The following is a 26,832-nucleotide window of genomic DNA, read 5'->3' on the forward strand; positions in this document are numbered from 1 at the left end:
GGGATAGAGAGCGAGTGATGATCTCCGGCTCTGTCTCTTCTGCTGGGTGAGATGGTCCTGCCGCATCCTCATCAGTCGCTGTGCGGACTGACTTGCTCTTGGATTTCTTTTTCTGGACGGGGGCAACTGCTACCGGCTTCAACTGTTCTGATTTGGTGATGGTCTGTGTTGAGATGTCGACTGCTCCTTTGGTTCTTTTCCTCTTGCCTGCTGATTTGCTTCGTTTCTCCTCCTCAAGAAGACAAAGTATTGTTCTGTTCTTCAGCATGAGGTACACGGTGCTGGTCGCAGAGAAAAAAGAAAACAGAACTGACAGGAAGATTATGCCATCCTTAGCATCCAGGGAGAACTCAATATTGTCAAGGACGGCTGTGCCTGACCTGAAATGTTGGAAGAAACCGCTCTCTCCCCCTAGCCCCAGAGGCTGGGTGCGATTGCTGAGGAGGTCCCAGACAAAGCAGCTCAGGTTAGGCCAGGCAGACAAAGTCGAGTATATATAACGAATGGTGTTCATCGCCTCACAGGTAACCATGCCATAGGCATAATAAACCAATAGAGCAATTCTCATGCCATTCCCTGGTCGCAACAGGAGCAATATGACGGGCAGATAGTATCCCATTTGAGGAAAAATATAGAGAGCGAGATACAGTACCCATATAGATAAGCTGAGCATCATGGTGATAGGATTTCTGAGTTTCCCCTGGTCGTGCCCCACGTTGGGCGCCAAAATATGTGTTGGTTTGAAAACAAACCAGTGGGAGATCACAAGTCAAGATTGAAATTAAAAATAAGTGAAATAATACAAGGAAAAGCACTGACAAAGTCAGATACAACCTAACACCCTGTTAGGGTGGTAGTAGCAGTCCAACTGAAGTAGTCTAGTTGAAGCAGTGATCCTGTGAAGGTCTAGTCTCTAGCTGAAGATCCAGTAGTAGCTCTGGTCTTCTGGGAACCCAGTAGACAGGGCTAGCTCAGGCAGTTCCAAGGCCAGGTTATATCCAGGTGGGAGCACCTGGCTCCTCCCTCCTCGGCAGAGCATCTCACAATGGGATGAGATAAGTCCATGAGTCACACGGTGGGTCCCTGATGGCCCATTGCCTGTCATGCGGGGTGGGTCATTAGCAAGTGATAATAGCTAACAGATGGCCCATTGCCTGTCATCCGGAGTGGGTGATAGCAGCTAATGGCCCACAGCTGGTGGTAATAGAATACTTAACTACATCAATATTGCAACCTAGGACAATGGGTTATATTAGTTTGTTAGGTAAAAGGGCATGTTCCAGTTCTCTTCAGCTGATAATCCATGAAGAATTGTAAAACACCTTTTCAAAACTTCCCTCACTTAAACAAAATCCTTGGGAAACTACATTGCTATGGAGGATGTGAGTTTGGCTTCATTATTGATTTTTGGTGGTGTTCCTAATGGGATTGCTATTTCCTTCTAGACTGTTTTACGCTGTATTATTTACATTTATTTTAAATAGTGGCTCCCTGTATGAATGGGCACTCTATATCCTGTTTTAATATGGATTCTGCAGAAAGGAAAAATAACATGTTATTATGTAATTTTAACCGGTTCTAGCACATGTGGCTGGGTAGCCTACACTTTCTGAGTTTTTGGCTTTATTTTTGCAGGCCCTCTATTCTCTTTTTGTGATTATTATGCGGTAAATAATAGCCAACTTCTTTAAATCCAAGAAGTGTGATTTTATTTATTTTCATTTCTATCTTCACAATAGATTGATACATTAAGAAAGTCTAGGTATGGAAAGTACCTATTCGAGGATGCAGCTGATTGCCAGAGGATTTGAAAATAGAGCAATGCAGAAGCAAAACGTAACAAAACAAGTCTTCTTGTCCTGGGTACTTTTCTGTGTTTATCCAGCCTTTTTTAAATTTATATATAGGCTATTGCATACATTGAATGTGCTTCCTCCTTATTCCAAACTTATCCCAAGCAGCATTTGGAAGTTTGGTTAGATAACTTAGAATTTCATAAATCTTGTTTGAAACTTTTATCTCAAAAAAGGCATTTGCATCCTCATCGTTGAAATGTTTGATCATTTGGATACTAAAGGTCTTTAAAATGTCTTTAATTCTTTCTCTGGCAATAGATAAAATGCCTTAAAGTTGCAATTCTTCTAATTTAGAAAGTCAGCAAAACAAAATTGGAGCTTTGGGGTTGTATCAATGGTAACAATGACAGTAAATGGACGTCTCTGGCTCATTTTATTGTAGAATGAAAGTCATGAAAGCCAATGCAGTGTCTGAGTTTTCCAAGAAGCTGTGTAATGCTACTGTGTTTTGACTTTATCTTACTCAGGTGACTAGAATGATTCATCTGTTGTCAAATGTCTGAAGTAACATGTGAAAAGCTATTGCATATGTCTCACAATTAATTTTACTCTGTAACAGTTTTAGTCTTTCATTTGCCAAATAGAAAATGGATCTTGACACTAGAGAGACTGCCTTAAACATTAGCAACAGTATCTTAATTTGTGATGTCTCAGGTCAGCTAGTAATGACAACCGTAATTATTCTCCTATGGCTAAGCAGGAGCCAAGGAATTGTCAGTGCTTTAATTTTGTATTCCACCACTACTTCACCAGCATTCGCCCCACCCTCCCACCATAAAGCCCAGTTTTTGCTTGGCACAAGACTGGATGATGTGTTTTGTGTGAGATATGTCATGCTTGTAATTGTTCCATCACTGAATTTTATTTTCTGGCTTTTGCTTTCGTAAGTCAGCTTCAGGGTCCTTTTTTCCTTATGCTTCCATTGCACTCTACTTTCAACAAAACGTTCTTAGCTATGCACATCGTGGTTTTGCTGTGTGAGAGTGTGTTCCACACGGTGCCATCTGCTGTCTTCTTTCAGGGCTACCTTCAGGAAGAAAAAGCCGCAGAACAGTGCCTTTGTGTAGAGAGAGTTGAGAGGGCATATGGTCTGGTGGGGATTGAAGCGTGAAAGGTCCTGGAACAGACCAGCCTAATTCATGTTTGGAGAGCAAGGAGAGAGGAGATTTAGGATTATGTGGCCTAAGAACTGTCCCTTGAGAACTTCTGCCAGGTTCTTCCCAGCAATTCTCACATACCCCTGCAGTACCTGACTTTTCAACTCCACATGAATAGAAACCGAACCTCTTGCTTTAGTATCCTCCTTTCTCCATTTTCATGGGCAACCAGACCTTCATTTTATGTCACAGTGGGGCAGCAGGGAAAGGGTGCACCTGTGATTTAATAAAATGGCTTTAGAAATGAAATTCATCCTTTGACTGTTACAAGAAGACAGAGGGGCTGTAGCTACCAAACTGTAAATACCAGTGTAGCTGGCTGGTCAGAGAGGTGGTTTCCTTTTGAAAGGGCATGTTCCTGGACGTAGGATAGAGGAGGCAATGGTGGGTGTAGTCTGTGAATATTTCTGTAATAACATTTGTGACAGCTTCAAAGCATATGTGTGTAATAGTAAGCCTAGCTCATCTTAACAGTGTTTTCCCCCACCGTCACATTTTAAGGTCATTTCTAAGAATTAATTGGATTTTACTAAAATGACAGAGGAGCACAGTGATATAGCTCAATATCTGCAATACAGTAAGACTGAGCACTACTAGAAATTTTATCATGTAATGAGAAAATAAACATGTAATTTCAATTTTACATTGTACATGGCAGGAATTTAATATTAATTATAAATACTGTCTTAAATGCTGAGCACTGCAGTCATCAAAGTACTTAATCTTTAGCATTTCTGTGAAAATACCTAAAAAGCAAATAACATTTTGTTATTACACTTGTTTTTCCTGTGCATAGTCTTTAAAGAAACACTGGTAACCATTAAGTACAATTCTTACCAGGTTAAATTAAAATCAGTGAAAATTTAATGTTTCTTTTTCATTTAGACTTACTTGAAACAGTATGAAAGAAATAAAATAAAAGTAGTTGATAACTGATTTTAAATTCTGCTTGCCATGCTTATTTGAGACTAAATTAGACACTGGAAGTGTCTGAATGCAAAGTATGGATAGAAAGATAAACTCCACTCTGTGTATTGAGAGGAAAGATGAAGGCCATGTTCGGTTTTCAGCAACTTGCTATTTGTTTATTTTATTGCTGACATCGTATTCCCACATTAATTTTCTCCAGTGTGAGAATATACAGTCACTTTGCAAACAGCTGGGACTCTTTTTTGCCCTTAGTTAGGGGCACCATCCCTTCTGTTGGACTGTATTAATACATCATGTGGATACTTTTAATCTGCTTCAGAATAAAATCAGTTGAAATAGTTGAGGTCATAGAATCATTTAGGCTGAAAAAGACCTCTGAGATCATTGAGTCCAACTGTTAACCCAGCACTGCCATGTACCTAAGTGCCACATCTATACCTCTTTTAAACACTTCAAGGGTTGGTGAGTCAACCACTTCCCTGGGCAGCCTGTTCCAGTGCTTAACAAACCTTTCAGTGAAGAAATTTTTCCAAATACCGAATAATTTAAATCTCTTCTGGTACAACTTGACATTTCCTCTTGTCCTGTTACTTGTTACCTGGGAGAAGAGGCCGACCCCTACCTGGCTACACCCTTCTTTCAGGCAGCTGTAGAGAGCAGTAAGGCCCTGAGCTTTCTTTTCTCCAGAGTGAACAATCCCAGCTCTTTCAGGTGCTCCTCATGGCACTTTTTCTCCAGGCCCTTCGCCAGCTCCATTGCCCTTCACTGGACTTGCTCCAGCACCTCAATGTCCTTCTTGGAGTGAGAAGCCCAGAACTGAACACAGGGTTTGAGTTGTGACCTCACCAGTGCTGAATACAGGGGGACAATCACTGCCCTGGTCCTGCTGGCCACACTATTGCTGGTACAGGCCATGACATCATTGGCCATCTTGACCACCTGGGCACATGCTGGCTCATGTCTGCTAGGTAGCTTTCCAGCCACTCTTCCCCCAGCCTGCAGTAGTCAATGGGGTTGTTGTGACCCAAGTGCAGGACCCAGCAGTTCACCTTGTTGAACCTCATACGATTGGCCTCAGCCCATCGTTCCAGCCTGTCCAGATCCCTCTGTAGAGCCTCCCTACCCTTCAGCAGATCAGCACTCCTGCCCAACATGATGGCATCTGCAAACTGAGTGAGGGTGCTCTCGATCCCCTCATCCCAGATCGTTGATAGAGATAATAAACAGGACTGGCCCCAGCACTGATCCCTGGGGATCCAGTTGCCAACTGGATGCAACTCCATTCACCACCTTTCTCTGGGTCTGGCCATCCAGATGGGTTTAACCCAATGAAAATGCATGCATCCAAGCCATGAGCAGTTTCTCCTGGAAAATGCTGTGGGAAATGGTGTCAAAGGCTTCAGTAAAGTCTAGGTAAACAGCACCCACAGTCTTTCCCTCATCCACTGAGTGTGTCACCTTGTCATAGAAAATCAGCGTGGTCAAGAGGTACCTGCCTCTCATACACCCACCCTGACTGGGCCTGATGCCCTGGTTGTCCTGTATGTGCTGCATGAATGTGCTCAAGACGATCTGCTTTGTAACCTTCCCTGGCACTGAGGTCAGACTAACAGGCCTCTAGTTTCCTGGGTCCTCCTTCAGACCCTTCTTGTAGGTATGCATCATATTTTCTGTCTTCAGTCAGCTGGGATCTCTCTGGTTAGTCAGGACTGCTGGGAAATGATTGAAAATGGCTTGGTGAATATTTCTGCCAGCTCCCTCAGTGCCTTTGGATGGACCCCATGAAGCCTCATAGCTTTGTGTGTGTTTGAGTGGTGCAGTAGGTTGCTGACCATTTCTCTTTGGTTTATAGGAGCTTCATTATGCTTCCCATCCCAGTTTTCCAGCTCAGGAAGCTGGGTACCCAAACAACAGCTGGTCTTAAGAAGCATTAGGTACCTCATCCTTTGTCACTGTTTCCTTCCACATCCAGCAAAGGATGGAGGTTCTCCTTAGCCCTCCCTTTGTTGTGGATGTATTTATAGAAGCATTTTTTGTTGTCTTTTATGGTGTCTTTAGAGTGGTTTGCTTTTTAGCTGTGATTGAAGCTAATTTGTCCGACTTGCACACAGAAGCGGATTAGGAGCGCTTCTGCTCTCCTTTTAGCTAGCAAAGGTTAGTTGAAGGATAACTGCCACAGTTGAATTTGCATGTGTAATTCAGTAGAAGGCATCCTGGAGTTGGGAATACTTTTTTTTTCCCCCTTGCCCTTTGGCACTTTGGGCTTTATTCATGCCTTTTTCTTTTCAGCTTTATTTGTTTAGGGCATCATTAGATCTGTCTCAAGGTTCCTGTAAACCCTGTTTGTTGTCTGGTGTGTTCTGCAGGATGTTCTGTCTATAAACATACATACCCATGGGTAGAAATTGTCTGATTCCTTCTACAGTCCTTGTGAATGCAATATTTGTGTCTTTTTATGCCAGGTTACTGAGAGGTTAAGCATAGTTTGAGCAGACATATTTAAGTTAGATAAAATTAGGTCTTTAACCTGGTGTTAATCACAGGATAGAAATTTTTCAAGTTGGACTGTGCCTGTTCTTCTCTGATGATGCTTTGTATTATCTACTTGGAAACAACTTTTATTTTCTCAGCAGTCATTGTATTCAAAAGTCAGTCGATATTGCAACAGATGGAGTTCAACAGGCACACTGTGAGAGATCCAGCTTCTTGGACTAAACATGATCTACATACAGAGAGACCTATGGAAAGAAAGTATAGTTGTAGAATTCAGGCATGGGCAACTGACCTAGATGCAGGAGGAAGAATGGCAGGTGCATTAAGAAATGTACTAAAGAGCAAATATATAAGGATTTTTTGGATGAAATGCTACCTTTTTTTAACTTGATAAACTGACTTAGACATGCAACCACAACACCGTAGATGCCTTTAATTCCTGTGAGCTGAAGAACCTTATGTTGCCATGATTTGTACTGAGTGGTTTGATATCTAATGTCTGATTATGGCTGGATTTACCCTTTGTCATGTTACACAAAAGTTCAAGTAACAGACTCTTGCCTATTGGGGAGTGTACAAAATAACTTCTGCTAAAGCTCTTCTATGGTGCTATAACTGTTTAAATGTTCTGCCAGAAATGAGATTGTCACTGCCTAAATATCATCTCTGATGTGGGGAATCTGGAGCCTTTCTAAGAGTCCTGTTTACTTTTTACCAGGTCTTATATTTTACAGGGTAGAAGCCATCTGCCAGACCATCCAGACCGATTTCTTAAATTTCACTTAATGGGAAGTCAAGTGAAGTTGGTTCAACTGCATTTTGGTGTAGCTGGTACTTCCTCGGTTGCCACTGCAGTGTAACATATAGGTGACTTCATTATGTAATAGAGATGAAGGCTGTGCCACAGACTCCCAAGTAGTTAAAATATAACTAAAGTACCTGCAATTAATAATAAATTTCCTTTATTGTACTCTGTATTTCAGACTGTTACAAAAGTTAGTATTCTCTTCTGGGCACATTTTAGATCTTGCTACAAGATAGCTGGTATTTTTGGGATCAGTTTAATAGGGTTACTGGTACTTCTTGTGAAGCAGTCATGTTCACCTTACTGATTTTTAGTATCAGATTCTTCACAGAAAGAATATTTTGCTCTTAAAATATATTGTTCAGCTAATGGCCTGTTAATTCCTTCCTGCCAAGCAGATCCTTATGTAGCAGCATTTAACTTAGAAGACCTTGGAGTTAAGCTGCATCCATCGTGTTAAAAACAAGTACAGCACAAATCTGTTTCGTCTGGATGAAACACCCTCTTGAACATACTCTTGAATTCTGTACAAAGCCTTCAGAGTTGCAGCATATGTGGCTTATTGTACCACAGAGTAGCCCAAGAGCATTCAGAGGGTAACAGGCATACCACTATACGGTTTTTTGAGTTTGTGGTAGTTAATACTTTATTGAGCAGAGAATTGATGCCTCTCAAGAATTGATGCTGTCAAAAGATACAGAACCAATATTGTCATCAATCTGGATGCCAGTTGTAGTGTAGCAGCTGGGGTAAAGTGTATGTCCGTAGAAAAGAAAACAAGCAATCAGTTTTTGCCTGTGAGAATTCCAGAATAATTCTGTTTCTGTCTTATCTTTGAAACCTCTTGGGAATTTTGACTGTCCCAAGAAAAATGTCATCATCACTTTCTTCTTAGGTCTAAAATGTTGTTACATGTTATGAATGGCAGAATTCACTAGCAACATATGCCTTTTAATATTGATAAAACCAGTGCTTTTAATAATAATTTGCCTTGAGATATGGAGTAGTTCAAAAGCAAGACAGAGAAAAAGTAATGAAAAAGCCTAATAGGCATCAGGGGAAGTGTCTGAAGTTGTAGACAGATGTACGCCCACTACAGTGGTGATGGGAAGCATATCGTGGCTTCAGATGGTGGTATATTGTGTGAAAAGTATAAATTGTGATCATGGAGTGCTCTCAAAAGCTCACAGTTTTTTAGCAGAAATATTGGAGATACCCTGGGTTCTCTGAAGAAGCTGAGTGACTGTATGCTCCTTGTAGAATTTTGAATCATTAAGCTACTGGCAGCCTGAAGTTCCTGATTTTAGCACTTGCTAAGCGTAACATCTTATTGCAGGCAGTGAAAATACCATGCCAAGTAGTGGCAGTAGGAATGCTGTAATCCTCCTTAAACACACTGGGGACATTCTGATATTCTTAATGGTAATTCTTAATGGTTATTCTATAAACATTCTGGTATTCTTCAGGATTTCCATTGAGCTTAGTTGAATGTTGGAAGAAAAAATGAATGTTGCAGAAAAAATGGGTGCCCTGCTGATTGTGTCATCCACCTCTTTTTTTTTTTCTGCTTTGGCTTTGTACTGGTTTACCCTCAGGGATCAGTCTAAAGATACTACAAAAAGGAGGAGTTTTGTTTCCCAGCTGGGTTCCAAGAGCAGAAATTTCTTCCTTCTTTGACTCAATTTCCATCATTTCTCAAAGTTAGGTGGCTACATCACTGCATTTTGATACTTCATTGTTCTTACTAATTTCAGTATAACAAGGGAGCCTTAGGCACATTTTTGAGTGGGTGGGTTTGCCCAGAGGTATGAAATCTGAAATCAAAAGCAGGTCCATGACCAATTTTGAACCTGAGGAAGCTCAGAATGGCAGTAGTGCTGCCAATTCTTTTATCAAACATTAGGCTTGTGATTGACAGCCAGCTTGCAGGATGTGTATTTCTCTTTTCAAATGGCCCTACTAGCACCAAAAACCCCTATAGATCAGTCAAAGCTTTTATTTTTTCTTTCTGGTGGACTTATCTTAATAATCATCTTTCAGTCAAGTTTTGCAAGGACTGTGCAAACATGTTCTGTGTCCCTTGTGAAAGATGGGATAGAGTTAATGTGCTCTTGACTCCCTGAGTGTTTGTTGTCCAGGGAGGTGCAGAAGTTCTGCTTGAGGGGGCAAAGTGGTAACAGCTTCCTTATAAAACCATGATAGGTAACTATCCAGAAAAATTCTAGGAAAAAAAAGGGTTTGTGGCTACATAAGGACTTCAAATATATATAAATGTGCTAATTAGGGACAATTTGTTTCGTGTATGTTTGTATTAGACTTAACACCCAGTAAAACCATTCCACTGACATGAATGTAAGTTAAAAATAAAGGAATGTGGGATTTTTCCAAAATAAAAGTGCCTGGTTGTTCTTCCGTTTTGCAGAGTTATGTCAGTTTTGGTTCAGATAAATAGGACCACCTCTCATGGGTTCTGCTACAGGTAGAGCTTGTTGTATGTTTTCTCCATTCTTACTGTGAGGTCTAGCACCTTGTGTTTGGGTTGTGGGCACTAGGAAAGGCTGTTTACCATAAGTAAGTTTGTCTGTGTAGGTTGCTGCTCCAGAATTCTGATCTTATTTGAAAATGGCTTAAGTGTCCATATACACTTACCAAAATCTTTACTTGTAAGGTAAGGAAACACAAGTAAAGATTTTCCTGATGAGAAAGACTTCCATAGTGCCTTGAATTCATTATGTGATTGATGTGTGCTATACTTGCATTTTAAAAACATTATGCAGATCTCATAGTGTTAATTGCTTATTTGCAGATACGGAGCTCAGAATGAGGCTTGCAGGATGTTGTGCTTGTAGTATAGTATGTGGGCAAGCAGGTGTTTTAAAATTTAATATGTAATACTGTATATATGTTTCTTCGTTTCAGTGGAAGTTACTGAAGTTTCTCATTAGATTTTCCATAAAGTGTTACTGAATATATTCTTCCTTTGGATGCAAAGAATATGTCGGATATGGAGTCAATCTGCAACTATCTTTTTCAAGAATCTAGGCTTGCCATCTCTAATTAGATGCTGTATGGCCGAATTGATTCTGTAATCTACATTTGCATTAAAAACTGACTCGTAGAATTACTCGGATAGCTTGTAATGTTCACAGTTTGTATCTTGTCATTTTTCTGAGTTTGCAGATGTGAAAATTTTGTGCATCTGCAGCTTCTTACAGCACAGAAGCCTTTATAATTGCAGGCTTAGAAAATTTTCAACAGATTCTGCTTGTAAGGAGATTACATATTCTCAGATGGCTATAAAATGCTGGATAAAAAGTCTAGATGATGGGGCAATAATAGCATGAAGTTGATTGGGGTTTAGACAGTCACCATTCCCACAAGAAGCAACACACTGATCTTGCACTCCATTGGAATGGAGGGGTCAAATGAATTCCATCACTGTCAGTGTAATTTGCCTTAAGTGTTGTTAAGATCTGTATGAAGTAATCGCACTGCTGTATGTGTGCTCTTCTTTTCTATATGTTCATATTTTCTTAGCAGTCTGAATTTTTTTAATACTCACCTTAAGTAGTAGTTTGTCAAGGAAATACTAAACCTAGGTACGTCAAAGACATCTCTTTATAAATATAGCAGTAATTGTTGCTGTGAAGTGATGGAGAATTCTGTAGCTCCTGGATAGAGAGTGATTGCTGTGACTAGCATTAAGTAATCATCTTACAGTAGTACCATGTGTCATCAAAAAGGCAGTTCATAGCAAGGAATAAAAATCAAACCTAAGCATGAACAGATAGTTAAGATTATGTATTAACAGTGCATAATATATAAGTGAAAACTTTACAGGCTTTGGTTTGCAAGTTGCCTAGTTAAGCTTTCTAAATTAATGTTGCTACTAAAAAAAATATGCCTCTGTTTCAGTTATTTTGCTGTTGCTGCTTATACTCTATGTTAAAATACGTATTGAAAATAAGCACCATGTCTTTATTAACTTATCTTCAGTTGTCTACTGAACCAGCTGTAATGTAGGTATCTCCAATTGTGCCACAAAATTAATGGTACTGTACACAGAGCACTCAGGTGATCATTAGAACATCCCCCAAAGGTTCAAACTACAATACCAGCCTAATTTTGGTGGTTGGGACTTTGAATTCTGAAATTTGCAAAGGCTTAGGATTCTTTAAAGCAGCGCATGGAAGAGGAGACAGTTCAAACTATAGACCTGACAGAAAGAGGCAAGGAGAACAGCAGAGCATCACTTTTACTCCTAGAACGTCAGCTAAAATAAGAAGTCAGTGCTTACTGGTGTCAGGCCCTTAGCTGAATATTAGCAAGTGTGTATCTTCTTTACAGCATGGACTGAGAACCTGAGTATTTGTCTTAGTCTTTCTAGCAAAGCATTTAATTAACATGTGCTTCACATAATTTTGTTCTTTATTCTTCTCTGTTCTGTTTCAAATTGACTTGCCTCTGGGGGGTGAGGGAGGATAAGAAGGAATCTTAGGAAACCAGTAAACTGTTCCCATACCTCAAGATCAGATGGGTATGACAGTTGAGGGTGGCAGAAAAGGGATCCTTTCCTTTGCTCTGATTCTGTCACATGGTGCTGCATACTATTTAGTCAGTGTAACTAGCAGTGTACTGCAGTTCCAGTGTCTCCGTGGATAAGGTGTAGTAGGTCAGAAGGAGGGAGCTGGATAAAAACCCTAAATATTATCTCTTCTTGCTGCTGCTGCAGGTGGAAGAACTGGGGCAGGCAGTGACCCCCAAACCTGAATTGCAGCCTCTGAATCTCCCAGATGCAGGTGTAGGCAAAGATGGCAGTTTCTCTAGTATTTTCCAGGGCTGTTTTACACCCCTGTGAAACCTATAGATAGTTGCAGATACTGGGATAGCATTGCAGTAGAAATACGATACCACTGTGCTGCATTTCAAGCACAGTTTGAAAAGTACCAAGATAGTACGAAGGTGTGACTGTGGTTTGTGGTGCTTGCTGTTTGTTAGCAGCTCCCTCCATTCTGGATAAAAGGGAAACAGTTTCACAAGGTTCAGGTTTGTCCATAAAGGAGAAGAGTGCTATGAAGGGATAAGTGGTATCAGAGCATAATACTGGCATCATCATATGATTGCAAGACTGTACTTTTGTTTGGTGCACTGCCCATTGCTGCCAGTTTGTCCATGCCTGAAGCTGGCTTTGGTATGCAGCAGCATCACAACCTTTTCCTGATGTGTGCATATGTTTATGTTGGTATTGAATTTACTTTCGTTTGCAGGTTACCTAGGGGGAGATGAAGTGGGCACTTTTTTTAAGTGATGTGCTGAATTAAGCTTCTAAATTTTTTTTTTTAGTTTTTTGTTGTGATTTGGGTTTTGGGTGGGTTTTTTTTTTTCTCAGGGTTTGTTTTGTTGGCATTTTTTTGTTGTTGTTGTTGTTGTTGTTTGGTTGTTTTGATTTGGTTTTGTGTCCAGAAGGTTGTTTCTTGTTCTCACAGGTCTTCTCACAGTGAAAAATTAATGTATCTGTAGTATTGCCAGTAATTTCTGCTGTAAAGACAGGCCCAACTGTCGCTGCATGCTTTCATTTGTGGCAAAAGAATCGATCACTTTTTGAATGAAGGGTTAATAGATTTGTCTGTCTAAAAGTATATTAGGAGGGAAGATTAAATTCTTACCTCTGAAGTGGTAAAAGGAAAATGCTGTTACATTGCATTTCAATTTTGAGTGGTAATTCATTCTTATTAAAGACTTAATGGGATTCTGCCAAAGCACAAGACAGTTGTTCGCATCCTTCTGAAGTCAGTTATGAAGCTTTGCTGTTTGGAAACATGAGGAGAATGTCAATATGTAATTCTTCTTGCCTATTTAATTTGTTTAACTAATCTTTGAATGCTTTAAAAGTAAACATTAGTCATACTTTTGTAGCCTCTGTGAGTTTGAGTCATGATTAAAAAATTTGAAAGTAATCCGTTTTAGTAAACATCTTTCTTGTTCCATTTTTAAAGTTCTAGGATAACAATATTGGCTGAGTTTTCAATGGTTTCAGTCCAGTCCGTAGCTGGGTGGGTTCTGTGTGTCCTGTGCAATATGAAACTCCTGATTTCATACCATACTGCAGGCACTTGGCACTAAACAAATTAACAACAGACCTTGCTATACTAAGATAAGAGACTAATTTTACAGGTACAGCATTTCATAAATCACATTATAGTTGACAGTTCAGAACTGGAGAATTAATTAATATTTAGAAATCTAGTCAAATGGGACTAGTTGTAGGCTTATTAGAAACCAGTGTCACACTGCTGTTTGAATCAAAGATTTCTAGGTCAGAATGACGGATGTTCATGTGAATTTTCTTATATAAATATGACTAATGACTTTTGAAAGTCCACAGCTTTATCAGTTAATGTGTCCTACATAAATGCTTGTTTAAGAGATGCAAAAGAGTGTTCCTGAAAACTCTTTACTCTTTATTATTTACTTATTTTTAATATCATTTGACTGATGCTGTGATAGTTCAGTCAATTGAAACATGCAAATTTGCTGACATCTGAACCTGAATTTCAGTTCTTTTTGTTCTTCCACAGATGAAGAGATCTGCTCATGACCTCAGTGTGGTTTTACCTCAGATATTAGACTTGTACTGATTAAACAATTAGGAACTTGATGGTTTTTGCAGTCTTAAATGGCATTAGCTTTATTCCGTTGAAATGAGTTGGTTCAAAGTAAACCTGTGATATTTTGGGAATCCTAGATATGCAAAAGAATTTAAAGTAGTTGAAAATTTTGTGTTGGAAGTGATGCATATTTCTGATAAAAAGGATACTTCCATAAAATAGACAAAATAAAAAACACACACAAGCTTTTCTAGGCTTGAATTCTAGCAGTGTCTTTGGAAGCCTTTCATGGTGGTTTGCCCATCTATCTTGTTGTCTGTTGTGGTTTTCCATTTAGTCACCTGAACTTCTACTTAACCAATGAATAAAATCTTTAATGCTTCTTTAACCAATGAATTTCACATGGTTAACTAAATTTCAATTAGAAATATCTATTAGAAAGGTTGGCTTTGTGAATCTTGCTTGTTTTAGAAGTTATGTTCACCCAGGCTTTTCTCTGCCTAAAGTTCCTCTACAAAGCTTCACGTACTCAATGTGTGTAGACTTTTTAGTTTGGCCTTTGGAAGAATGGTCATGAAAGAGTTGCCATTCTGGGATAACATTCACTGTAGTTCTTCTTGCAGCCTGATACCTAATTTCAAGAACTAACGGACATTTTCACAGTTTAAAAGTTTTGTTATCAGAAGTTTGAGATATTTTGTGCCAGGGAGGTAGAAGATGAATGCCTTAATGGCAGTCTGTTGATGTGTTTTAATGGTTTGTAGAATGTCTGGAAGACTGAGCTGAAGGTGTGCATGGGAGACCTTTTGTTCTACAAGAAATTCTCTGCAGCAGAGGATGTACAAACTCTGAAGATCAAACTTAATCTGCAGAGATTCTCCATTGTATAGATTCTTACTGATTGAAGGAACATCATTAGTTTGATAGTGCGAACAAATGGACTGATTCCTGTTGCTTATTACTGCATGAGTCACCTTTCAATTTTACGTGAAGTAGAGCAGCAGAAAATGCACTGTGTGGCTAGCCTGTCTCAGAATGGAAGTCTTGCGTTGACTGGATGTGACAGACTATATTTGAAAACTAGCAGCTTTAGAAAGGAATAAAAAAAAAAAATGGAGTTTTTACCAGAGTGATAGAAAATCTTTTCATGTTTATACACAAAAGGGAGCCCACCGAAAATTGTAACCTATCATCTGTATATGCACTGGCTGTAGAAATGAAGAAAATACAGTGTTTAGTAGCTGAGAACTTAGTAATGTACTTCAAAATTCTGTAGATTTAGAGAGGACCATTGTACTTACATAGTAAATGAGATGCTGAAGTTCTTGATTTTTATCTTAACAGGTTCTTGATTTTTACCTTACCCTTCTTCTGTTTCTTTCTAGGTTTAACTATAGATCAACACATCATCTTGCATCTCATGGGTTTTATGAATTTTTAAATTGGTTTGATGAAAGAGCATGGTATCCACTAGGAAGAATAGTAGGCGGAACTGTAAGTATTGTAATAACTTAAAGATGACTTTGTAGGAAGTTTTCTGAACTTTCAGTACAAATTTGACATTCCTAGAAGGAGAATCTTAGTAAAATACACTTTTAATTGTCAAATTGCTGCAGAGGGAATACCGAGATGTTTTTAATTTTTAGCTGCAGAAATGAAGTAAGTCAGTATGCCTCAGTCTTTATCCAACAGCATCTTGTGACCAAGAAATACAGAACTTCCTTACATATGAAATTCTAATAGTAATAAATCAAGGCATTATGATTCCTGTAATTCTGGTACACAAAATCAAAAAAGGGAAAACACATTTAAAAAAAAAAATTCTCAAAATAGTTTCCTAAATCTCTTAAGGTACAAGTTTTAATCCAGTGTTGTATGTTGAGTAGACTTGATGTATGTATGGAGAAAAGTTAGGGTTTCAGTTGGAAAAAGACGTTGTGAAATTAGATCAGTGTGGCGCCTGTATGAAGCATCAGGACTAGTTAAGATTGGTATCAATGCAAGTTACAACACAGGAAAGGTGTACAAAACAATGTTATCAAATCAGAATGCAAATATTGTTCATTGGAATAGCTTTAGTAACACTCAAGTAATGCAGCCGTGTGTTTCTTAGTGTGTGAAAGTTCATTAAAGCTTTTTAATTATAGTATAATACCACTTAAAGGCATTTACAAGTTTTTTGTAGCAGTTAAATTGCCATTTGTTTTAGTATCTTAGAGATACTGGGGAATCTTTATGTAACATATAAGTGCATGTTTTCCATACCTGTCTTATACAAAATAAAACCTCTTAGAAAAAAGAATTGAAATATGCAGGGGAATGTTCAGTCATCTGCAAATTTAATTTAGTACAATGCCCTTCTTAGGTTTTGAAAGAAACTAAGGCAGCTTGAGTACGTATTAACTTTTCTAGTATGTATTGGGTTTTTTAATGTTGATAAATGTGGGAGGGTAGAATTCCTATTAAGAATATTCTAAAGTTCTCCAGTATTTTATGATGGGTTCAATAGTTTTGTGTAAGTCTATGCTACCTTTCCTGGAGCACATCTTAATTCAATTTTACAGGACTTTATTTTAATCTTTCATATCCAAAGATGTCTACAGACGTCTTGCAAATATACAACACTCAATTGACTCTCCATTGGCTTTTCAACTTTAAACAATTAAGTCTTGTCGACGCGTATTTTCTTTCCCCATTGATACCAAGAAGTGAAAGAATGGCATAGTATATTTTAAAGGAAAATGGATATGGCTGGGAAATTTTGAGTTTCTTCTTGATGTCTTAGGCTTTTGGGGCTTGATCTTTTTCCTCAAAACTGTTAGCTGGCTTGACATTCTCTTGCAAATTTTAGTTTCTGCTTGCACACTTTAATGACATTCCTTTCATTATATGATAAATGTCAAACAAGATGAGATATTATCTGTAGTATTAAAAGTAGTATTAAAATAATTCTGTGAGTTTATGCTGATACTTACTTCTTATATCAGCTTAAAGAATTACTGTTTCATTGCAAGTTTTATATAAACAAACCTACTATGATAGTTTTCTGTAATAACCTAGTGTTTCGGTTTGTTTTGGTTTTTCTCTCCATGTAGGTATACCCAGGACTCATGGTGACAGCAGGCCTTATACATTGGATTTTAAATATGCTTAATGTGACAGTCCATATAAGAGATGTATGTGTGTTTCTAGCACCAGTTTTTAGCGGCCTTACAGCTATTTCTACTTTCCTGCTCACCAGAGAACTGTGGAACCAGGGAGCAGGGCTTTTAGCTGCCTGTTTTATTGCCATAGTTCCAGGTTACATATCCCGATCAGTAGCAGGATCGTTTGACAATGAAGGCATAGCTATTTTTGCACTGCAGTTCACATACTATTTATGGGTAAGTAATTGCTGAGTCTTTTGCTTTGGAAAGGTTTTTTTGGTTCCTCCTCCAACCAAATGAATGATTTTTCTTAGAATCCATTGAATTCTTATTTTCCTTCCTCTCATCCCTCTTCCCCTTGGCTCTTGACTAGGCAAGTACTGAGAAGTCACATGATCTGAACCACTCCATAATCATGCTCTTTATTTTGCTGTGTAAAGGCACTGTTCCACTGAAGTATGTGTGTCCTATAGTAGTAATAAAAATGATGATGAGCTCATATATGTAAAGCAAACAGAGGGGTTGTTTGTTTTTCAATCTGGAGGTATTAGTTTTATGTGTGCATCAAATTTTACCCTCCTTATATAGCTGGCAAAAAGTGGTAGACTCTGAATATGAAATGCTTTAAATTGTCTTCTGGAAAGCTTTTGACTGTATGGAGGGTCTGGGCTTTGACTTAAGTATCCAAATTAAATACTCAAAGGTGTTTAGAGTCAGATATTAGTGTTACTTGTGTGCTTAGAAAAATAGTCTTATGTCTTTTAATTAGCCTGCTTGCTTAAGCAGCATGTCTGTCACTCCTTAATCTGTGTAGGATTTCATCTGTAATGGAGTTTTGCATGAAGGATTTTTGGGAAGCTGGAGTTTTTCTGGACTGTTGAACCTGCTTTGGAAATAACACAAATAGCATAACTATATTGTTAATTCAGCACTGACACTGTAGGGTACTGTCCCTTGTGTGTTCCTGGCATGCCTGTACTTTTCATTTAGAGTGACTCCACATAAGTACATGGTCACTATGGCTTTCTCCTGTAGTTTTGTCAAGAGTTGTGGTTTTCTTAAGCAGATGCATATTCACAAATGTTTTAGCTTTAGAATGTTTCAAACTTGAAATATAGTTGGTAGGAATATAATGGAAGGGAATTGAAATTTTTCATGAGTGAGCGACTGGTGTTACTTAAATGAAGTTTTTTTAAAATCTGGTTTTAGAATAAGCTGCAGCTGGAAAGGTGTACTGTGTTTGATAACAATAATAGAATCAACCGATGTTGTTACTTTACAGTAACTGAGATATGATAGCAGTTATCTGTTCTCATGGAATTCATATTTAGCTAAACTGCAGAGTGAAATGTTCGCATGAACTCTTGCAGAATTATGTGTGAATCAAATATATTTTGTAGGCAACTTTCTAGCTTTATTTAATTCTGTTCTTCATTCCTGTTTTCCCTCACCGCAGTCACCCCTATCAGTTTCATAAAAATTCACATTCCTGGGGCAGTTTCTGGATCTTGCTAAACCTTTAGTAGTATCTGGATACTCTCATTAACCTTAAGTGAGTTTTTTGAAGTTACAGAATAGCTCTTTTGTCTATAATTGCAGAGTTGGGTCAGATGTCAGAGGAGGTGAGGTATGGAGATAGTCGTCGCTTAGAATTATAAAGTGCTCTGACATGTCAGAGAAAGCAGCACAAAGGCATTGCAACTACCCTTCTACATCAGATCATAAAGCAGAGTTGGATTCTATGCTTTTGCTAGAGAAATAGATCTAACCTCCTTTTGTGTGTGAAAGAATTGCATTTGTGTTATGATTTTATGGACATCACTTCCGAAGCATAACATTTAACTTGATGTGGGCTAAATAAGTTCTCTCGACTTTGTTTTGGAATGAAACCTTTGAATATTGTCCACTATTTGTCTTTCATAAATACTTGGTTATTTTTCCAGGTGAAGTCTGTGAAAACTGGGTCAGTCTTTTGGACAATCTGCTGCTGTCTATCCTACTTTTACATGGTAAGGCTTTTATATACATATATATAATAGCTAAACTATTTAAGTAGGACTTGCATAATCCATATGTTGACAAAGAGAATATTTTAATCTTTGTTGGAGCTGTAATATAAAATTGTTGCTTTGTATTGTTATTAAAACCTTAAATATATGACTAAACAACATCATAAACTGAAATGCAAAGTATTTAAATAAGATTAAATCAATTTTTGGAAAAATTTGGAAATACAATAACTTTACTTACAAATTTTTTCCCGTGCTGTGAATAGGTGCTCTAATTCAGTTGGATTTTTATTTGGGTAGAGGTCAATTAATGTGTAATTTTGATATTTATGTGTCTGTGTGTCATTATAGTGCAATAATAATCAGAATATTTCCAGTGTAAGGACAAAGTTACATTTTTATAACTTTGAAAGCTATTTCTATGGGGTATAATTATGCCATAAATTAAGCTTACTACCAGAACTGATGGATGATTTCAGTGTGATAATAAATGACCATAAATGCCCTTTTCATTCTTGATCTATGAAGATAGAGGCTGTTGCAGAGATTTTCCTAGGGCCTAACAGAGGGGGAAAACAGTAGTAAAATTAAAGAGATATAACTAATAGAAAAACTGAGAGAATTGGTTCTCCTCCTCCTCCATCTTCTGAAACCTTAGACGTAAAGAATTTTCCTGTTTAAATCAAACTTTTTTTTCCCTAAATGATAAACCTTCTGTAGCTGTACGAAAAATAAATTATCCTCAAAATAGCCAGTGGTGTTGGGACAGCCAGGCTAATTGCTTGGTGACAGTTGAGATTGAGGTCTCAAATACTGGTTTTCTACCATCAGGTAACGAGGCTTGCAAGAAAAAGAAACTTTATGTGCCTTGAAGTACAGGGTTAATTCAAAGGTTGTCTGGATGCTGTCTAGATTTCCTCTAGCTTTAATGTCCATTTGGTTTCCTGGGAGACTTTTGTAGTTAATATAGGAAATAGTAGTGCTGTGTTTGTCACCAAAGAGGATAGGATAGCTATTTCTTGTTAAGAGTACATTTTTTTCATTCCATTGCTCCTCCTTTTTGCCACATTGCAAAATAAAGAGCCCTGTCTTTATACACAGCATTGCTGTTTATATAGCATTTTAGTGAAAAGATCCCGTAGCTTTGGTACGTGCTTAAGTTCAGAGCAAAAGCTGCAAGTAAGTTTTCGAATTTTTGTATTTTGCCAGTTTATTGGTCAGATTCTCCAAAGATGCCCTCCATAAACATACAGCTAAAAAATACAACGCTTTCACAATTTTAATGCTGAAAAATCACACAATAAGAAGTTCTTACCCTCTTGGTGTGTGGAATAGTATGAGAATATGTGATCTAGTGTGTGCATCATATCAGAACTTACAGAACCAGTGTCATCATGACATTCAATCTGTGAATGTAAATGTGGGGGGGAGTTATTTTCCTTTCAAGTGCTATCAGCTCATGAAAGGTTCAGATTTGTCTGTAGCTTAGCTTCAAATCTGTCATGAGATGGTAGAATTTTTTTGCTTGTACCACCTTCATCCCTCCTAGGTGATGGCTTTCCATGTATTGTATTTCATTTCTGGAAAGAGTTTTGTTGAATTGCCCTCCTAGATATTTTGCTTAGGTAAATTTTTAGGACAAAGCGTAATTGTACTACTTGTTACCTAGTAATAATTTGTCTTTCTTTGATGGGAGTAATCATTTTCAGTGTAAGTTGGAAGTGAAATCACAGTTTCAGGGTAGTAAGAGTCAGTCCTTGCATGGGAAGTTTGAGGAAGAGCTTCTGGAAAGGCAAATGGATATTGCATGAAGTGACAAATCTTTCTTGATAACTAAGTCTGCTTTATAAATATATACCTAACTCACTGTGGTAATTCGATTCATAGCCTTGCATTGCATTCAATATAGAGAAGGGTATTTCTTCCTTGGATTTTTATTTTTAGCCTTTATTTTACTTTAGCAGCTTCTGCTTCATACAGCTTTTTATGATGAGGAGGTAAAATAAAAGAAAGGTGTACATTGAAGCAGTCCTGTAGGAGTAATAGCATGGCTCCACTCTTTTTGCCAATTTATGGGGATGCTTCAATTTTATTTGAGAAGTTCCAATGTGCATCTTCAGTTCAGGATAATGCTCAGTGCTTAGGTTTGGTTTAACATTTTGATAATTAGAGGTGCAGGTCTCTGGTCCATACAAACTGTTTGACCTGCTTCATTCAGACCTTTCCCTAAATGTGATAGTGTTCTAACTGCATGTTTGAACTTATCTGTCATGTCTGTCTTCATACTGTGTTTTTTCCCATTAAATAAACCTGACTGTGTAAACCGTGATACTTCACGCTAGTAATCTGGAAATAGGACCTTGATAATCTGATAGATTATTTTATTCTACTTGTTTCACATTGTCTGAATTGCTTACCCCAAATTTTGAAATGCTGGGTTTTGTACTGTTAGTGTCAAAAGACAGTAATACATGGTCTCATGCTTTTTTTTTTTAGAACCTGTTCTATAGAACATAGCAATTTGCGTTTCTTTTTGCATTCTAGGGCTTTAAAAATATCTACATGACTCTAAACCCTAATGTACGATCAAAGTGAAAACCACATTAGCTACTGCATGCTAAAAATGAAGATCTAGGGTAGGCATGGTGCATATGGGAGAAGTCTAGACTGTAATTTGACAAGAGGACATGTTAAAATACAGACTGTCTAGTCAACATGAGCCCTTCTAAATATGTTAAAAATTTAGATAACACATTGTAATGATAGCTCATTAAATCCTTACCTAAACCAGCAATCAGTGATCTGTTAATAACATTGCAGTGTTTCAGTTCTAAGTACACCATAGCAGTCCTTCTCAACAGCTCTTGTTGCCACAGGTTTGCAATATCCGTAATACTGTTGTATATCATTCCACAGTGCTCAGTCCTGCTTTCCTGTGCATTCATACCCTTCCTTTTGTTTATTCCTTTGCACTGCAACCTCCACTGGCTGCTCTGCTCCAAGGTACACTCTGGAGGTGTACCTTGCTCCCTTTCTCCTCTCTGCCTGGAGATCGTGTTCCCTGTCCTGAGCAAAAAGTGCAGCACATGGTGCTAAATTTGTCAAAAGTTTTGCATCCTACATGAGATAAATGAATATCCTGAATTGGAAGGGACCCACAAAGATTATCAAAGTCCAACTCATGGCCCTGCAGATCCTACTGCTGCCTTGTGTTGCAGCCTTCACCATTGGAAAAAGCCTCCAGCATCACATTGTTGCTTGCCAGTGTGACCAAATTAGCCTGGAAGGAGATCTAGGAAGGATAGCCTTGGAAATCTATCCATTTCAAACACCTTTGATATGTGGGTTTTGCTGTGGTTTGTTTTTCTTTTATAATATATATATTGAGAAAGATTCTGATGGTATTAGTAGTAGTTCTTACTACTTGTGTAGATGGGCTTTGTGTTTTTTTGTTAGACCATCAGGTGTATAAACCAGCATTGGCTGTCCTAAGAATTTGCAGATATTTTCAGATCTAATTTCCTGTTCTATTTGTCACAGGTCTCTGCATGGGGTGGTTATGTTTTCATCATCAACCTTATTCCGCTGCATGTGTTTGTTCTGTTGCTGATGCAGAGATACAGCAGGAGGGTCTACATTGGTAAGCTTTGGTCATTGCAAAATCATTCTCTAATACTTAAAAATGACATACGAAGTTACTGTGCTGATGTGTTTTTCAAGTGGGTGTTAAGAAATTGCATATCAGATTGACCTGTCTTAATTTGATTACTGATTATAATCACTTATTTTCTACAACATGGAAATAAGGAGTTGAAACATACTCAGTCTTCCACAATTTCATATATGTAGCCCCTAATTAATTTTCTCCCTTCTAGTGCAAGGGAAAGAAAAATGGGTGGTTTGATGTAAAAGAACCCTCTTAGTATATTTTAAATATGTATTGCATGTGTGCCTTTAATAATATTTTATTTTTTTGTCTTTTCCAAGTATGTAAAACAATTGATATTTTTAAAAGTTGTAAAGCAGAAATTATGCAAACATACATATTTATGTACATATATAACTGCAACTAGGAGTGCATAGTAAGAGCTGGTCCACTCCATTGGAATCCTTAACATTTTATTGGATTAATTGGCCAGCCCTCCTTCCAGTTTCAGCAATGTGTGAATAGGGATCCTGGGAGCCTAACTTTTTTATTGATTTGCCTGACATTTAAATACTCGGTAAACTGTTTTTACAGACACTTTACCAATAAAATCAGTTGGCCATGATGAAGGTCTGTGAATGAAATAATTATTAAGCAATTCAGGTATTCAGAGCTTTATAAGTTAGGTGGAACATCTTTGATGTGAAGCCTTTATAATAGGTGGTTGGAGAACATAATGTGAGCTGAAGTGTGATCACAGGGCATTTCATATTTGTAAATATATTTTCACTACTCATTTTAATACTGTTTTATATTTGTATTTTTAATTATTTTAATGCTTATTTAATGCCTGCTAGAGAAATTACTGTATGCACATATATATGAACTGTTATATACTAAAATAGTTGCTCAATTTACTCAAGTTCAGTTTTGAATTTTTGTTAACAAAACTATAAATATTGGTTCCATACTTCTTTGTTGCCCTATTTATGTAATTGACAATTGGAAATTCATTACAGTTAAGAGAGAAAGAAAAAGCTCTAACCCATCTTTAATTTTTAATGTTAGTGTTACTTAACTTCATTAACTACTTCTTCCTAACTTAAGGGGAAAGTAATTTGTTTTGTTTTTAAAATTGCTTTATTGAATATTTTCATTTTCTGATTTCAATGAATTAGGCAAGAGAAAATTAAATCAACTAATTATAAAATCCTGAAGCAATGTGGTAGCCAGAAAGAATAAAGAATAAGTGCTCTTGCTTTTTCAGCTTTCAATGAACTAGTCTTTGAACTCATGTGGGGAAAATAGTACTGCATGTTCATAGGAATTAAAGATTTTGGCAGATGTTTGTTTTGCAAATAGCTGCAGTGTTTTGAGATGTTATTGCCCTTCAGCAGTGAGGGATATGTGCTGCCATGGAGTTGTCAGAACGAAAATGTGATCACTGCTCTGCTGTTTCATTGTAACTGCTGCCTTAATTTAAGCTTTCATGGGAAGCCCTAAAGAAGTCTGTACATCTCATATTACTGTGTCATTTCTAGGTTTGTTTAACAGGATGTTTTTGTAAAACAGGTGAGAATGTTCAAGGACTTCTGAGAAGAAATTCAAGTGTGCTTCACTTCCAAACTATTCAGATAGGGAGAAGAGTTTATAAAAGCTCCTTGAAACAGGGAGAATAAAGATAGTTGGGGAGTTTCTTTTAGATGCAATTGCTACTGTGCCTGCAGCAGTCTCATAATTCTTAAAAAACTACCCATACGCAGCTAAAACTTTTGTAAAATATTTTCAGCTGACAATAGCTAGTAAAATCTGCATTCTTTTACTACTATGGAGAATTGGGGGAGTTTTAATTTCTAGATCAGTTGCTTAAATTTATTTTAAGCTAGCGTGAGCCATTTTATAAAGGCTGTGTTAAGTTTAATCCAACATAACTTCAGTTGAACCCAACGTAAATGTAGAGAACAGTATTTGGCAGAACCAAATTTTTTTTTTTAAGTGGTGGTTTCCTGATATGTATTTTTCATATGGGTGTTCGTACACCAAAGAAAAGGTTAATGGGACATGATTGATATACCTGGGAGTGTAATTCAGAGTCATGTAATGAGCAAAAATTTCCAGAATGTGAAGTTTTTTGCCAATTTTGAAATATTTCAGGACTGGAAGGCAGGTGACTTTATCAGCCAGATAGCTTCTGACCCATTTGGCATCAATAGTGGTGATGCTGCCTCCATTTGAAAGCTCAAGCTGTGCTTTAATTTTTTCATCTTGACAATGGCCAGTGCCTTTCATTCAGATCCTACTAGTTGAATCATTATGAACAAGTGCTTACAATTCCAGTGTATTAGCAGAGAGGTGAATAACCTCTTTATTCAGATATAGCAACCATTGATACTATTTTCTATTGTTGTACTTGCAGTTTCTCTTTAGTTTTTCATATGTTTAAAAAATAAATTGTTTTACACTTGGAAGAGTATAGATTTGTCATGTTTGCACACTTCAATTTTATTTTTCCATACAGCATTTTTAGTTTCTGTATAATTGAGAATACTTAATAACAAAACACTTGAAGATTTTCCAGAATTTAAAACTTAATTTCAATAATTTCTTGTTCTGTGTCTTGGATTTTTATCATTCAAACAGTAAACAGGTATATATTTATATCAACTATTTCGGTATCCTAGAATTTTATATTGAGTGTTTATTGCTGGTGATTGCAATCCATTAATTGAAAGTATGTGGACAATATATGATTACACTCTCTGGAGAAGCTTCTCAGTAGGTCCTTCCCGTGTTTGTGTTGTGTACTGCAGCTAAAGTTCTTTGTAAAATTGCTTTATCCACAGTAGGTCAGAATGTTTTTTCTGGACTTGGTCAAAATAATACCCATAAGAACAGTATGCAGGAATCAAAATTAACTTCTTGTTTTTGCAAAGACTGTGCAAACTATGGAATATAAAGGAACATGGAAAGTTTGTGGTAATATATCATCCTGATGGTTCTAAGTTACTAGAAAAATCATGGTGCTGTGTAAATTGCCTTTTTTAATATAATCTTTTCATTACCAGGTAATATGTAGCTTTTTGAAAGGAGTGGGAGTAAGGGATTGGGGTGGGGGTGGGCAGTGCACATAGTAAGTATAGCAGTTGCAGGACTGGGCTTGAAAATGACTTGAGTGGTCTAAAAAATGTGAAATGTAGTGATTTATGCCAATCATTGAACTTCCACAGGATGGCAGTGTTGCTACAGTTGCTTGGTACAGTAAATGATTTATGTTGTAGTGAATTCTTCAAAAATTTAGCTTCCTACAGGAAGAATGTATTTCAGTGACATAAGAGGGCATAGATCAGTAGCTAGGCCAAGCTGTGCAATACAGGTGCTTGAAAGAATAAACCAAGTGCTTGGCAATACCATTGCTGTCACTTCTGACTGGTTTGAAACACAAACAATGCCCTGGGAGCACAATCCCTCAGCAAGGCCACATAGGTGTTAAGGAAACACCACCACTGGTCAAAGATGCACTCCCCAGAGCTGATCTCATGGAGGTTAGTAGAGGATTATATGGGAACAGGGGTCTCTTCATAAGGTCCAGGCCATAACCAGATAGTGGTTTAGGATTTGTAGGAGTAAAAGTCTGAAAGGTGGATTAATGCTGTTTGCCACTGAAGGAACCAAACTTCAATTGGACTTTAAGTTGGCTGCTTACTTCAAATGTAGTGAGTCTCATGGCTTTTCAGGTTTGGTGTTTTTATCCTCCCCTCCCATCTCTTCTTCAACATGTAACACTGAGCACCAAAACCCTTTCAGAATAAAGTATATGAATGTTAATGCGTATGTAATAAGAATTCATATTAATAATACAAATGTTAATATTTAATTATGTTCTTGGCCTCTATTTTCTGAGGGGTTATAAATCCCCAGGGTTGATACATATCTATCAATACATATGCTTAATATTAATTTTTAATTCTATTGCTTTTCAGTTTCTTGCATCCTCTCTGCTCTTGTGTTAAAAAAAGAACAATGGTACCTCTTTGTATTTTATAAATAAGTAGTGGACTCTTAAATGTTTTGCTTTTTGAGGTCTGGTCCCTTCCATTTCTCTTCATATAGAAAGCTTCCTTTGTTACTTTTTATTTGAGAGCTCTTTCCACATCCATGACTCTCAAAAACAAGATGGGAAGA

General features: G+C 37.5%; 1 protein-coding gene across 1 annotated transcript in view; it reads left to right on the forward strand.

Annotated features, from left to right (window-relative positions):
- STT3B (STT3 oligosaccharyltransferase complex catalytic subunit B) overlaps positions 1 to 26,832 on the forward strand; it is a 56,970-nt gene that overhangs the window by 13,019 nt on the left and 17,119 nt on the right. The window contains exons 2-5 of the mRNA XM_085051177.1: positions 15,235 to 15,343; positions 16,945 to 17,232; positions 18,939 to 19,004; positions 22,545 to 22,644. Of these exons, the coding sequence (XP_084907303.1) occupies positions 15,235 to 15,343; positions 16,945 to 17,232; positions 18,939 to 19,004; positions 22,545 to 22,644 (563 nt within the window). The remainder of the gene's footprint in view (positions 1 to 15,234; positions 15,344 to 16,944; positions 17,233 to 18,938; positions 19,005 to 22,544; positions 22,645 to 26,832) is intronic.

This window comes from Lichenostomus cassidix, chromosome 2, assembly GCF_008360975.1.
Source record: "Lichenostomus cassidix isolate B80296 chromosome 2, HeHo_3.0, whole genome shotgun sequence".
NCBI lineage: Eukaryota > Metazoa > Chordata > Aves > Passeriformes > Meliphagidae > Lichenostomus > Lichenostomus cassidix.